We start from the raw sequence: 12,796 nt of genomic DNA on the forward strand, positions 1-12,796 counted from the left end.
CAGGAGAGTCACGAACGTGCGTCACAGAACAGAGCAAGGCGTGCATTTGTGCTTATTAAACTTAAACTTTGTTATTTATTTATTAAATGAGCGATCGTTTCGCTTGATAAGACCCTTATTCATCGTCTGGAATCGTTTAAAGCCCGTTGAACAGTTTGCACTAAAACTGTCTTTTGGACCTTGAACCGTTTGGACCCCATTGAAGTCCATTATATGGAGAAAAATCCTGGAATGTTTTCATCAAAAACCTTAATTTCTTTTCGACTGAAGAAAGAAAGACGTGGACATCTTTGATGACACGGGGGTGAGTAAATTATCAGCAAAAGTTTTTTGAAAAGTGAACTACTCCTTTAACTAGTTGCTTATTAGCATGCATATTAATAGGATATTGTCTGTTTATTAGTATTTATAAAGCACATATTAATGCCTTATTCTGCACAACCATATTCCCAATACCAAAACTTAACAACTACCATACTAAAAATTAATATGCAGTAATTAGGAGTTTACTGAGGCAAAATTTGTGAATCGGAGAACTCAACAGTGTGACTGAAATGTTATTCAAAACAGTTTGAAATACCATTTTTTATTACAGAATGTTATTAAACCCAACTTCCATAATTATTCAGTGATGTATGTACACTGCTAGACAAATACTATCAAGTAGTTTTTCATTTTTTTGGGTTTGTGTTAAGATTTATGCAACTGTTATGTATCAATGATAATGTTCCTCACCTGGTTGTTGTGGGGCATCCCGTAAAGTGCTTCCACCAGATCTGCTGCTCTCTTCAAAATCACTTCCTGTACGCAAACAAAGAAAATATTGATGATAAAAAAAGATTTAGAACCCCTTTCATCCTCAGTTCATTGTTTATAAATGGACAATCCATAACCGGTATTGTAACTATACAATATGATGTTGTTCTCTTTCACAGATGAAAATCGGGGTTGAATCGCCGTTTATTAACGTCAGTGATCACAGCCAACACATGGAGCTGATGTTTGCCCGATTGTTCTGTGTCTGTCAGGATGAAAAAGTGCAGTATTTCAGCAAACATCTGCTTTGCGTTGAGGAAGGACAATGCGATCTATGTTTGCAGTGAAGGTCACTCAGTTTCACAGTCCTGGGCAATAACTCAGCAGAAAGCCAGCTCTCGTAAGAGCTCTTACGATGACGGTACATCAGAGAGCGAATCGATGCATTCCTGCTAATGAGAAATAATTACTTTAACATACGCTTTTCTGCGCAGTCACATGATGGGGAAGAAGGACAACGGGTGTCATGATTGTTTAAGTGCAATGGCTGGAAAGCATTAGTGACTTTTGTGTTGTTTTAATAATGTGATTATGTGGCTTGTGCAATATCTCCACATTATCAAACTAGCATGGGATGTGCAAGCATGAGGGTTGCAACAAATGGCACAATAAAAGTCAAAGATCAGACACTAAATACTGTGTTTTGAACAAATTTTTCACAAACAATGAATTAATGGTATAGGTTTGTCATTTGAAATCTCTCGTTAAAAAGTTCATGTGAATGTGAAAAAATCATGTGAATTTCGCAATGTTTATGTGACTTTTGAAGCATATTGGTTTCATAAACTTTAAAAATGCTGGGTTGTTTTAACCCAACTTTGGGTTAAATATGGACAAACCCAAACGTTTTTTGTTAAAAATTGTAATTAAAAAATGTAACCCAATGGCTGGGTTTGTCCATATTTAACCCAAAGTTGGGTTAAAGCAACCCAGCAATTTTTAGAGTGTATGTTTATATTTACTATATATTTTTGTATATGTTTAATACATAAATTATTTAAGTTGATTTGACAAAAGAAAAAATGTTGTGATTACAAATCATGAAAATATTTTTTGTGTATGAATATTTGGTTTAAACAATACTTAATTTGTTGAATTTGCAAAAGCATTTAATCATAAACTGTCCCAAGCTCCCATAAGATCTTTCCATCTTGTATGTAAAAAATATTACAACATTTTTTCTTTTGTCAAATCAACTTATGCAGTTCAGATAACGTAATATTTTGAGTTTCTGGTGATTAAATCAGTCTCCTTCATTGTATTAACTCAATTTTTCCATTTCAATGAACTTAAAATTAAGGCAACCAGGTTACTTATTTTTAAACCAACAATATGTTTTTACAGTACTTGCAAAGACATACTGTAAATGAATATAGATCATTAATCCTTTGTAAATGGCCGTAATGATAAAAATCTAAATTGTACATAAAATCATTTTGTTGATATACATATAAATAAAAATGTATATAAACGTAAAACGATAGTTATATTCTTATATATTCTTATATTCTCAAAATTAGTAGTTTTACCTGTGAAATTCATGTATTTTTCCCACAGTAAATGTACTATTGTTCGATGTTTTAAATTGCAGTAAGAGTCCTCAAACACAGCCCTTTTCTTCTATTTCTCCGTCCTGTATGTCGGCGTGTGGGAGAAGTTAATGCAGAAGGGCGCAGCTCCAGCTAACCGAGTGACAGGCAGAAAATTGCTCCCCCCATCTGGACACAACCTTGATCAGGATCTTACCCCTAAGCATGTGTGCGAGTGCTGTGTTGGAACATATTGCCTTCCAATCAGGCCTGGGGTGTGTCGCACACACACACACACAGACACACAACCGCACAAACAAAACTTGATGGGGGGTCAGGCAAGCAATGAGGAGTTTTAGTGCGCTGTCCAAGGTGCTAAATTCACTCAATTATGGCCGTGCTGGCACTGTGTTAACCTCTCATTATCGTCACGGGGAGCTGTTAGAGCGAGAGATCCCGCGGAGAGAGCGAGGAGTCCCTCTGCGGCCCAGCGTGGGGGAGCGTGAAAGGGATACTGGCGAGAGAAAGGGCCCGAGTGAACGAGGGCCGGCCCGGAGGCAGTGAATTCCCAGTACGTGCGAGTTTAGCCAAAACATCAATCAGACGCAGCCGAAAAGATGAGGAGCAGAGGTCGCTGATGAATACTGTAGAGCACAAACACTGAGCTCTATACATCACAAGTGTAACAAAATCACAAAGTCTTTCTACACTCTTAGAAGAAAAGGTTCTATATAGAACCTTAAAAGGTTCTATCAGCGCTACGTATTTGGAACCCCACTCTTAAAAAAGGGTTCCTCTGGGTTCTACATAGAACCCGGGGGTTCCGTACTTGGCCAATAGAACATTTTACCAAAAAAATTGGTTCTATATAGAACCATTTCGGAGTTCCATATATGAACCATTTCTTCTAAGAGTGTATGCCTTTGGACCACACTGTAAAAAAAAGTTCTAAATAAAATATTATTGGTGCACACTATGTTTTCTGACGGACAATTGTTTCTACACCAATTTTAATTTTCAGCGATGTATCCATAAATGTAATAACGACAACAAATTTCACTCTGAAATTGCTAGTGTGTTCTCAAACATTGAACACAACGTGACATTCTGAAGTAGAAAAAGTGAAATAGTACTTTCTTGTAAAACAGATTCAGATTTTTGAAAAGTCATATTTTAGAGTGTAGGGTTAAAGACAATCCATAACTGTCCCAAATGGCATCAGCAACAGCTCATCAAACCTTAAATCTACGTGGCATTGATTCAACAAGGTGCTGAAAGCATTCTTTAGAAATGTTGGCCCATGTTGATTGGATAGCATCTTGCTTGATTTTTTTGAAACCTTACATTTTAAATTGAATGGTTTGAACATTTTATTTGTGTCGACAGAATCAATAAAGTCATGGAGGACTGGAGCAACACGAGGGTGAACCATGACAGATTTACTATTCCTTTAAGAACATGCATGCTCAAAACGGATCAATAAACGGTTCAAAATGGGCAGGTTATGTTGGTCCATGTTGGACCTCATTGTCAATGTTAATGTCCAGTAGAGCATTCGCACTTCTGTCGTCCTCTCTAATCCTTTCATACGGGCTACTACACCGTCTGTCCGTCTGTGTCTCTCGAGTTTGAACTGGGAACAACACTAAACTGATGAGAGGTTTAGATGTGAGAAACATTGAAAAATGAACTGAAAAAGGTCATAATGTTCAGAACCGTTTTTCCAATGACTAATAAAAGAAATATTTATATTGCATGTGCTGTCCAGCAAATGTTCGCTTAATACAGAGGAGAAAAAAAAGATGCTTCACATTAAAAGCTGTGTGAATCGTGCTTGAAAAGCCTGCACTGTAAAAAAAAAAAAAAAAATCATTTAGTTTTTACAGAAAAGAAAAATACAATAATCTGTTAAAATACAGTAAAAATGTGAACATGATTTGTTCCTTTTTAACTTCCAAAAATGGTACAATATTTTACGGTATGTAATGTTATGTTACAGTTTTCCACAAATATAAATAAATAAAATATTAACTAGGGCTGTCAAACGATTAATCGTGATTAATCGCATCCAAATTAAAAGTTTGTGTTTACATAATATATGTGGGTGCACTGTGTATAATTATTTTATATATATAAATACACACACGCTTTTATATATTTAAGAAATATTTTCATGTACTGTATATACATTTATATTATATATAAATATAAATATAAATATGTTATATATAAATAATATTTTTTTCTTAAATATACATGCATGTGTGTACTGTATGTGGGTGCACTGTGTATAATTATTGTGTATATATATACACGTAAATACACACATGCATATATGTTTAAGAAAAAAAAATTATATCTAAAATATTTACATTTATATATACTATTAATTATAAATAAATCTATATACAGTATGAATATATTTCTTAAATATATACAAACATGTGTGAGTATTTATATATAATTATATATAAAATAATTATACACAGTGCACCCACATATATTATGGATGCGATTAATCACGATTAATCGTTTGACTATTAACAAATTAACAAGTTTTTACTGTGGCATTTTTACAGTCTTTTACAGTTAATATTAAGGCATTTTTACAGGGTGTAAATAACAAATATCCTACATATTGTGAGAATACAGTCGCTTCAAAATAAGCAAAAATATCTTTTGTTTTGAGTGTTTATGAGAACAAACCTGTTCCCACCAACTAAAAATAAATACAAAATGCATAAATGAATCCATCAGTCAGTATATTTGGGGACATTCAGGTACGTCCACATCCTCAAGGGTAAAAATCCTTCATGAAGTAAATATATTTTTATTCTAACATAGTTTAGGTTTGGTTTACCATTGTCTGTAATTACATAGTCTATAATTAGCTTTCTATAAAAACAATAGAAGTCTATGGTATGCCCTTATTTAGATGGCTGTGTGTGTCCCAGTCTCTCTCTCTTTGGCGTCCCAGTGTTTGGCTGGTATGATTGAGGTGAGCAGTTGAAAAGAGAGCCCCGTCAACAAACTGTTATTACCTCAATAAGGACGAAAAAATCGATGGGGCGGAGAAGAACAGAGCATGTGTGTGTGTGTGTGTGTGTGGCGCCACCACTGCCAACGGGACAGCGGCCAAGACAAGAGAGATGGAGAGAGAGCGAGAGATTATGTATGATTCTCTGTTCCTCCATATGTTCGACCTCTTCATTGAGCTCAACACTGTTCTGAATGTCAGAGGTGCCAGTGTGCTGGAATAATTTCTCTTCCTCCTCTCAAGCACACACACACACACACACACACCCTCTGCTGTGACTCAATTACTGGTGGTGGAGCAATAATAAAGTCCGGCCAGCAGAGACTTCGATCGCTGACCTGCCGGGAGGCACCGCTGGACAGCTGACTTCACCATGATGGATCACCTCTGGGTGCCCGAGCTCTTAAACTTACCCACACACACACTCACATGTATATAGTTCATCACCAAACATACACAGAGAATAATCTCAACAAGCTAAGCAAACTCAATAGTCCTCGGGTGAATGTTGAATGGGAACTTTTTTGATCTTCATGAATCAACATTATTGTTGATCCTGGAACAATACTCCTGTCAACCAATCAGATTTCAGGGCTAGAGAAAGGTGGTTGTCTAAGACTGTGATAGGCTGATTCTCATCAACGCATCATTTACCTCTGAGATTTACTCTATAAATCTCCAAATATACAAATAATATAATATTAATGTAATAGCTCAGAAACAAGCTAATCTAAATATAATGTAATACAGTAAGCCTATAATAATATTACACTCTAAAAAAAAATGCTGGGTTGTTTTAACCCAATTTTGGGTCAAATATGGACAAACCCAGCCATTTGGTTACATTTTTAAATTACATTTTTAACCCAATGTTTGAGTTTGTCCATATTTGACCCAAAATTGGGTTAAAACAACCCAGCATTTTTTTTGAGTGTATAATAATAATTAAAAAAAAAATGCAGGAAAATTAATTTTCAAACTGTTAGTTAATAATATCTACAATTGTTTTTCTAATGACTGATAAAAAAAAACTGAAAAAACACAAGGAAATAATTGTATTACACTTTTTACACTAATTGTGTTTTGTTCAGAAAATTGCTATAAATATTTAACAATACATATTTCTGGAAAAAAAGATTTGTCATATTATAAAGAATTAAATATAATATAATATAATATAATATAATATAATATAATACAGCAACACTTAATGGATGGGTATTTAACTACAAGACTATATTATATTATATTATATTATATTATATTATATTATATTATATTATATTATATTATATTATATTATATTATATTATAACTAAATAAGTTGTTCACCATACACAAGCATATTGTTCTGTCACTTTAAATGCTCAAAACACTTTAAAGCAGAATGGATCGGGATTAGCTCTCAATATTCAAACCATATCTTTATCGATATTGTTATAGTTATCATCCTAGATGTGAACAGGCCTCTTTTATTTCAATCAAAATGCCAGAACTGTGTCCAAATCCAAAGGATTTGTCAATAGGAATGATGTTCCAGGACCAACTAGAAAGCTGATCCAGGAACACGTTGTACTTGGCCAATTCTAAGCCAATGTTTTCCGACTCACGACCTGGTCTGGACTGCGAATCCCATTGATTGAACAAAGCCTGTCTTATGCCATATTTCTAGAGGTCCAGCACAACAAATACAAACCAAAAACTCTTATTTACACAACCAAACATCCAAATAGCCCAACCTGCAAAACAATTAAAGCCTTGTAGATACACTCAGAGGACAACATTACAACAAACACAACTCATGCAAAACATGGCCTGATGTACAACAGCAACATTTCTTGTTTCCATGATGCAACTCTTTCTGTCCTTTTGCAACAAACTCTAATGTTCATCCAAGCAGAATTATTACCATATGAGTTTCATCACCAAGACAATGATGACATAACCATGCAGCCCTCCATCTCAGTCCTTCATAAGTGAGAATTATTACTTTGATGTTATAGCTAATGCTGTAGCGCTCTTTCTGAATCAAGGAAAGATGATCTGGAAGCACTTAATAATGATAGCAGAACGTCAGATGAAATGATGATTCATGATTCAGCCCACCCAACATGGATTCTTGATAAACCTGTTAGTTCAATGGAGTCATGCCATTACGCCTATAAATATGAATCAGCTATCAGTCAGTTACACTTTAAACAACGCTGGGTTGTTTGAACCAAAATTTGGGTAAAATATGGACATGCAGTAATGAAGTAAATACTGAAAAAAGAAAAACCCAATGTAATTTACATGAAAAAGTTAGTTAAGGCAATAATTAAAAATAGCAGTAGCCTACTTAATTCAAGCGAGTAGAAATGAAAGTGTAAATATCAACTCAATAAAATTAAGTAAAAAATGAATAAACTTTTCTGATACTGGGGTTCCCATCATGCACTGGACCTTGAATAATTAATGAGGTTCATTTTTTCCACAGCTGTATTTACATCATTTTATCATTGATTTTTGTTGTCAGTATAGTAACTTGCCATTTTGTGACATTTCGAGTACATTTTTTGCTCAAAATGATGCATTCAAACGCAAAAGCGAGCCATCAAATGTTACCACCATTGTGTATTGTCTACCAAGTATTGAGGTCTTTGCATCATCTGACATGATGTAATATAAATTTCTTAGATGATCTAAGTAAAGCACATACTACAAATGACTAATAAAATTCAATATTATGGTTTTAGTGAAATGTAATGCAAAGGCAAAGGAAATGACCACTAATTTGATATTAATCAACCTTTTACAAGCCAAGTTAAAATGACTTATTTCTGTAAAGTTTACTTAATTACATACTCCAAGTAAATTTAACTTAAAGATTTCTAATTGAAGCTACTGATAAATATGTTTAGGTTTTTACTTGGCAAATCTTTGTAAATTGACTAGCATTTTCTGAGTTGCCTAGCTTTTTTCAAGTAAATCCTACTCCAATTTTGTTTTTCAGTGTACTGGGTTAAAAATGTCATTTCAAATTTTAACCCAACTTCAACTTTCAACTGTAATTTTTTTTAATTGCGTTTTTAACCCAACATTTGGGTTTGTGCATATTTGACCCAAATTTGGGTTGAAACAACCCAGCATTTTTTAGAGTGATGTGTATATATTTATAAACGGTTCATATATATATATATATATATATATATATATATATATATATATAAAATGCTGGGTTGTTTTAACCCAATTTTGGGTCAAATATGGACAAACCCAGCCATTGGGTTACATTTTTAAATTACATTTTTAACCCAATGTTTGAGTTTGTCCATATTTGACCCAAAATTGGGTTAAAACAACCCAGCAACCAGTGTAGCACACAACCACAATAGTGAAAATAGTGGAAACGCTACTCGTACCTTTGGCAGGCGTTCAGGATCTCCTGGATGTCGAGGTATCACCTTCTGTAACCGCTGGAACCCGTAGTCTATGGTGGGCTCGTTCAGGGCTACAAACAAAAGCAGAGACAAATCCACTCATTTTAGGTCTATTTTAGAAAAAAAACAACAAATGATTTTCCAATTGATGCTTTACGTTTAACACTAGTTGACCGTTGTAAGGCTGCCAAGAATAAAAGGCTCTCCATATTTTCAGGAACAAAACATGGACGATTAGTTGTAAATTAACTTTTTTTCTTCTCTCTAAATATACAGCTACAACCGAGAGTAATAACTCTGTAGAAAATGCAATATTAATAAATACAGCGGTTCTAATGGACGTCATTTGAAATCCTTGGGAACGCCCGCGTTAAGTGCAGGGAGCGCATATAGCATGTAATCGTAGGACGTTTATGTTTTTTTTACGTTTAGCGCGGCAATTACTTTGCATAAAGTCTTTATGCTGTCAGAAACGCGAAAAGCCTGTCACTCAGTCTGAGCGAGGGATGAGATGGAGGACAGGAGAGATATTAACAAGCTATCTGACACCATTTGCTCCAGTAATGGACAGAAAATGGAAGTAGAAGAAGAATTAGTGTTTATGATGGCACTTTGTTTGTAAAGTGCCACAGTTTTACGAGCCTACTTAAAAGTAAGAGACCAAACAAAAACTTCTGATGGCGGTAGCATTTAAGACAGTTCTGTTATACGTTATAACCAGCTCAGAAAAACAACATTTTCTAAAGAGGAACACGCAAACACATGCGCAAACTTGCAAATTACAGTTACTTCTAATATAATTGCACAGACTAGAACAATTCTATATAAAACAATAGTAGACTTAACAAAAATCTAATGTTAAAATTTAATTGTAACCTTCTCGCTTTGCACACTTTGGTCAGTTCAATTTCATGCTCGTATTGGTCAATGTTGATATGGCATTAAGAAAGTAATTAGCAATGAGTAATGCAATACTTTTTAGAGAGAGTAATTCGCACAGTATTCTAATTACACTGTCTGTTAAAGATGTCATTAGTAGCTAGTAATTAATATATTTTGCCCATAAGTACACTCTAAAAAATGCTGGGTTGTTTTAACCCAATTTTTGGTCAAATATGGACAAACTCAAACATTGAGTTAAAAATGTAATTTAAAAATCTAACCCAATGGCTGGGTTTGTCCATACTTGACCCAAAATTGGGTTAAAACACCCCAGCATTTTTTAGAGTGTAAGTGTATATATGACAAATTACTAATATAATATAATATAATATAATATAATATAATATAATATAATATAATATAATAAACCCATTTTGTAATAAATAAATCAATAATAAATAGCAAGTAAGGATGACAAGTCAACCATGACATTAAATGAAAGATTGATTATATTATTAAATACTTTATTAATCTAAACCTCCTCCATAGCATTAGATATATATTTATAAAAACACAATTTATATATATAAAAAACCAATAAAATGCTTTTTTACTGTGCAAAGTATTTAATCTGGATCAACATTGATGAAACCATTTACAGCAGCTTAAATTCCTGTATTTATATTACATGCACTCTAAACAATGCTGGGTTGTTTGAACCCAAATTTGGGTAAAAAGGACAAACCCAAATGTTGGGTTAAAAATGTAATTTCAAATTTTAACCCAACTTCAACTTTCATTTTCAACTGTACATTTTTTAATTGCATTTTTAATCCAACATTTGGGTTTGTCCATATTTGACCCAAATTTGGGTTGAAACAACCCAGCATTTTTTTAGAGTACAGCCTGTGTTTAACAGGTGCCAAGTTATTTGCTGTTTTTTTGTTTTTTTTGGTTAGCATGTGGTCCAAAACATTCCGGGATCTGAAAATAGCATCCGAACAAAATTAAAATATGAACATCAATTGCAAAACGTTCATAAATAACATGTCCAAATGAGCATCTGGTCCCAGGGCTGTTGAAGGATGGACATGTGAGGAGAAAGAAAGAAAAGAGGAAGAGAGAAAGAGAGAGTGGTTTGGGCAGTTTGAGTGTGACGGAGGCATGAAACAAAGGTACTTTCCTGTCGGTTGGAGCAGATGGTGAAGATACAGTAAACCCTGTTCAAGTTATGAAGTTCATATGTGGCAATTAAGAACATATAGACTATGACTGTATAAGGGCTGATGTTCACAGTTATTACCATAATAAATGACCTTTAATTAGAAATGTTGGTTGATAATATCTAATTAAGCTGAAACACCTGCCTGGATGAAGGAGAAAGAAACCGGTGTCGGGAACTGGTGTGTGCGTGTGTGTTCCTGTGTGCGTGGCATCTGTTAATAAAGTGATATGGAGATGGATGAGTCAGTGCGCTAGGAAACACATTCACATGCTTGTATGTGTCAGGACTACTTCACTCTTCTCTTATTGCCATTGATTTCTACATTGTATCCAATCCTCTCACTCAGCCTGGGGAAAACATTCACTTACCGAGAGACCCAGAGGTCGACAGAGAGGATGGCAGAGAGAGAGAGAGAGAGAGAGAGAGGGAGAGAGGGAGAGGGAGGGACAAATGGGTTCTCAAGACGTGTGGGGAAAGATAAAACACTAGAATTTTGTTTTCACATTGAATTGTCTTAAAGAATTGAACATAATATACCCTCAATTTACGGTAAAATACCGGCAGGTACGGTAGCAAGACTTTACGGTAACAACGTTTTACAGACTTAACTTAAATTTACAGAAATTAACCGTATTTCACTATCTGATATAATGTTAAATTATCGACCAATTGAAGTATTAATATCTGTTTTGTACCAGTAATACACTAACAACCAACAATCACAGCAGTGATGAGTCACATTAATCAAAGCTCATCACATGCAGCTCTTCCACAAGAAACTTGTATAGAAGCTGCACAGTGTCATTCACACAAACATTAAACACCAGGCAAAAAACATTAATTTAACAACATTAAATGTTGCATAAAACCCTAATGTACATCACTGATTAAAAAAAGACTAAGCAAACTATGAAGAAACAAGTTATTTCAACAAAAATACATCAAATGTGAAGTGTCACGCAGGGAATTGTGGGAATGTCAATTTACGGTTTTTCACTGTAAATTATACAATGAGTTGTTCATTTTCACTTTAAAAACTGTAAATTTAACGGTATTTTACAGTAAAACTACATGACATTTACCATTAGATCTATTACAGTTATTTACCTATATAGTAAGGAAAGGTTTTCATTGTAGCATTTTTTACCGTATTTTTACAGTTTTTTTACAGTCTTTTACCGTTAAAATCACAATAATTGTTTTACAGTCCTGGATTTAAACTATATCAATAAAATCAGCTTTGAAACACTATATTATATTATATTACACTCTAAAATAATGCTGGGTTGTTTCAACCCAAATGTGGGTCAAATATGGACAAACCCAAATGTTGGGTTAAAAATGCAATTAAAAAATTTACAGTTGAAAGTGAAAGTTGAAGTTGGGTTAAAATTTGAAATCACATTTTTAACCCAACATTTGGGTTTGTCCATCCATATTTGACCCAAATTTGGGTTCAATCCAGCATTTTATAGAGTGTATATTATTTAGTGCTGGGCAACGGTTAATAGGGATGCGATTCATTATGATTAACCGTTGTCCAGCACTAATTATATTATATTATATTAAATCAACTTATTGCATTGAAATATAAACAGCAAACCTTACACTACAATTAAAGTGACTTGTGTTTCCAAATAAATTTGCAGGCTACTGTATGTCCACTTGGGAAAAAAAAGACAATGACAATCACGCCTTCTTAAACCACTGTATTTTCCAACCCCCTTCACAGAAATAACCCTACGAGAAACTGTGTTTCTTATGAAAGAACCTTTCCTCTACTTTCCACACAGGCTGATACTGCGGGTCAATGTGTCCCTCAAGAGAATATGAGTTTCCAATTTGATATACTTTTTGATTGGGTCACCACTCACCACATCCTCTAACC

At 34.1% G+C, this 12,796-nt stretch overlaps 1 protein-coding gene across 3 annotated transcripts in view; it reads right to left on the reverse strand.

Moving 5' to 3' along the window:
- ebf1b (EBF transcription factor 1b) overlaps positions 1-12,796 on the reverse strand; it is a 158,607-nt gene that overhangs the window by 13,453 nt on the left and 132,358 nt on the right. For all 3 annotated transcript variants that reach the window (XM_039676652.2, XM_039676653.2, XM_039676650.2), the window contains exons 11-12: positions 8,784-8,872; positions 736-801 (exon numbers count right to left, since the gene is read on the reverse strand). In XM_039676652.2, the coding sequence (XP_039532586.1) occupies positions 736-801; positions 8,784-8,872 (155 nt within the window). The remainder of the gene's footprint in view (positions 1-735; positions 802-8,783; positions 8,873-12,796) is intronic.

This window comes from Pimephales promelas, chromosome 19 (assembly GCF_988280905.1).
Source record: "Pimephales promelas chromosome 19, fPimPro1.hap1.1, whole genome shotgun sequence".
In the NCBI taxonomy this organism is placed as follows: Eukaryota; Metazoa; Chordata; class Actinopteri; order Cypriniformes; family Leuciscidae; genus Pimephales; species Pimephales promelas.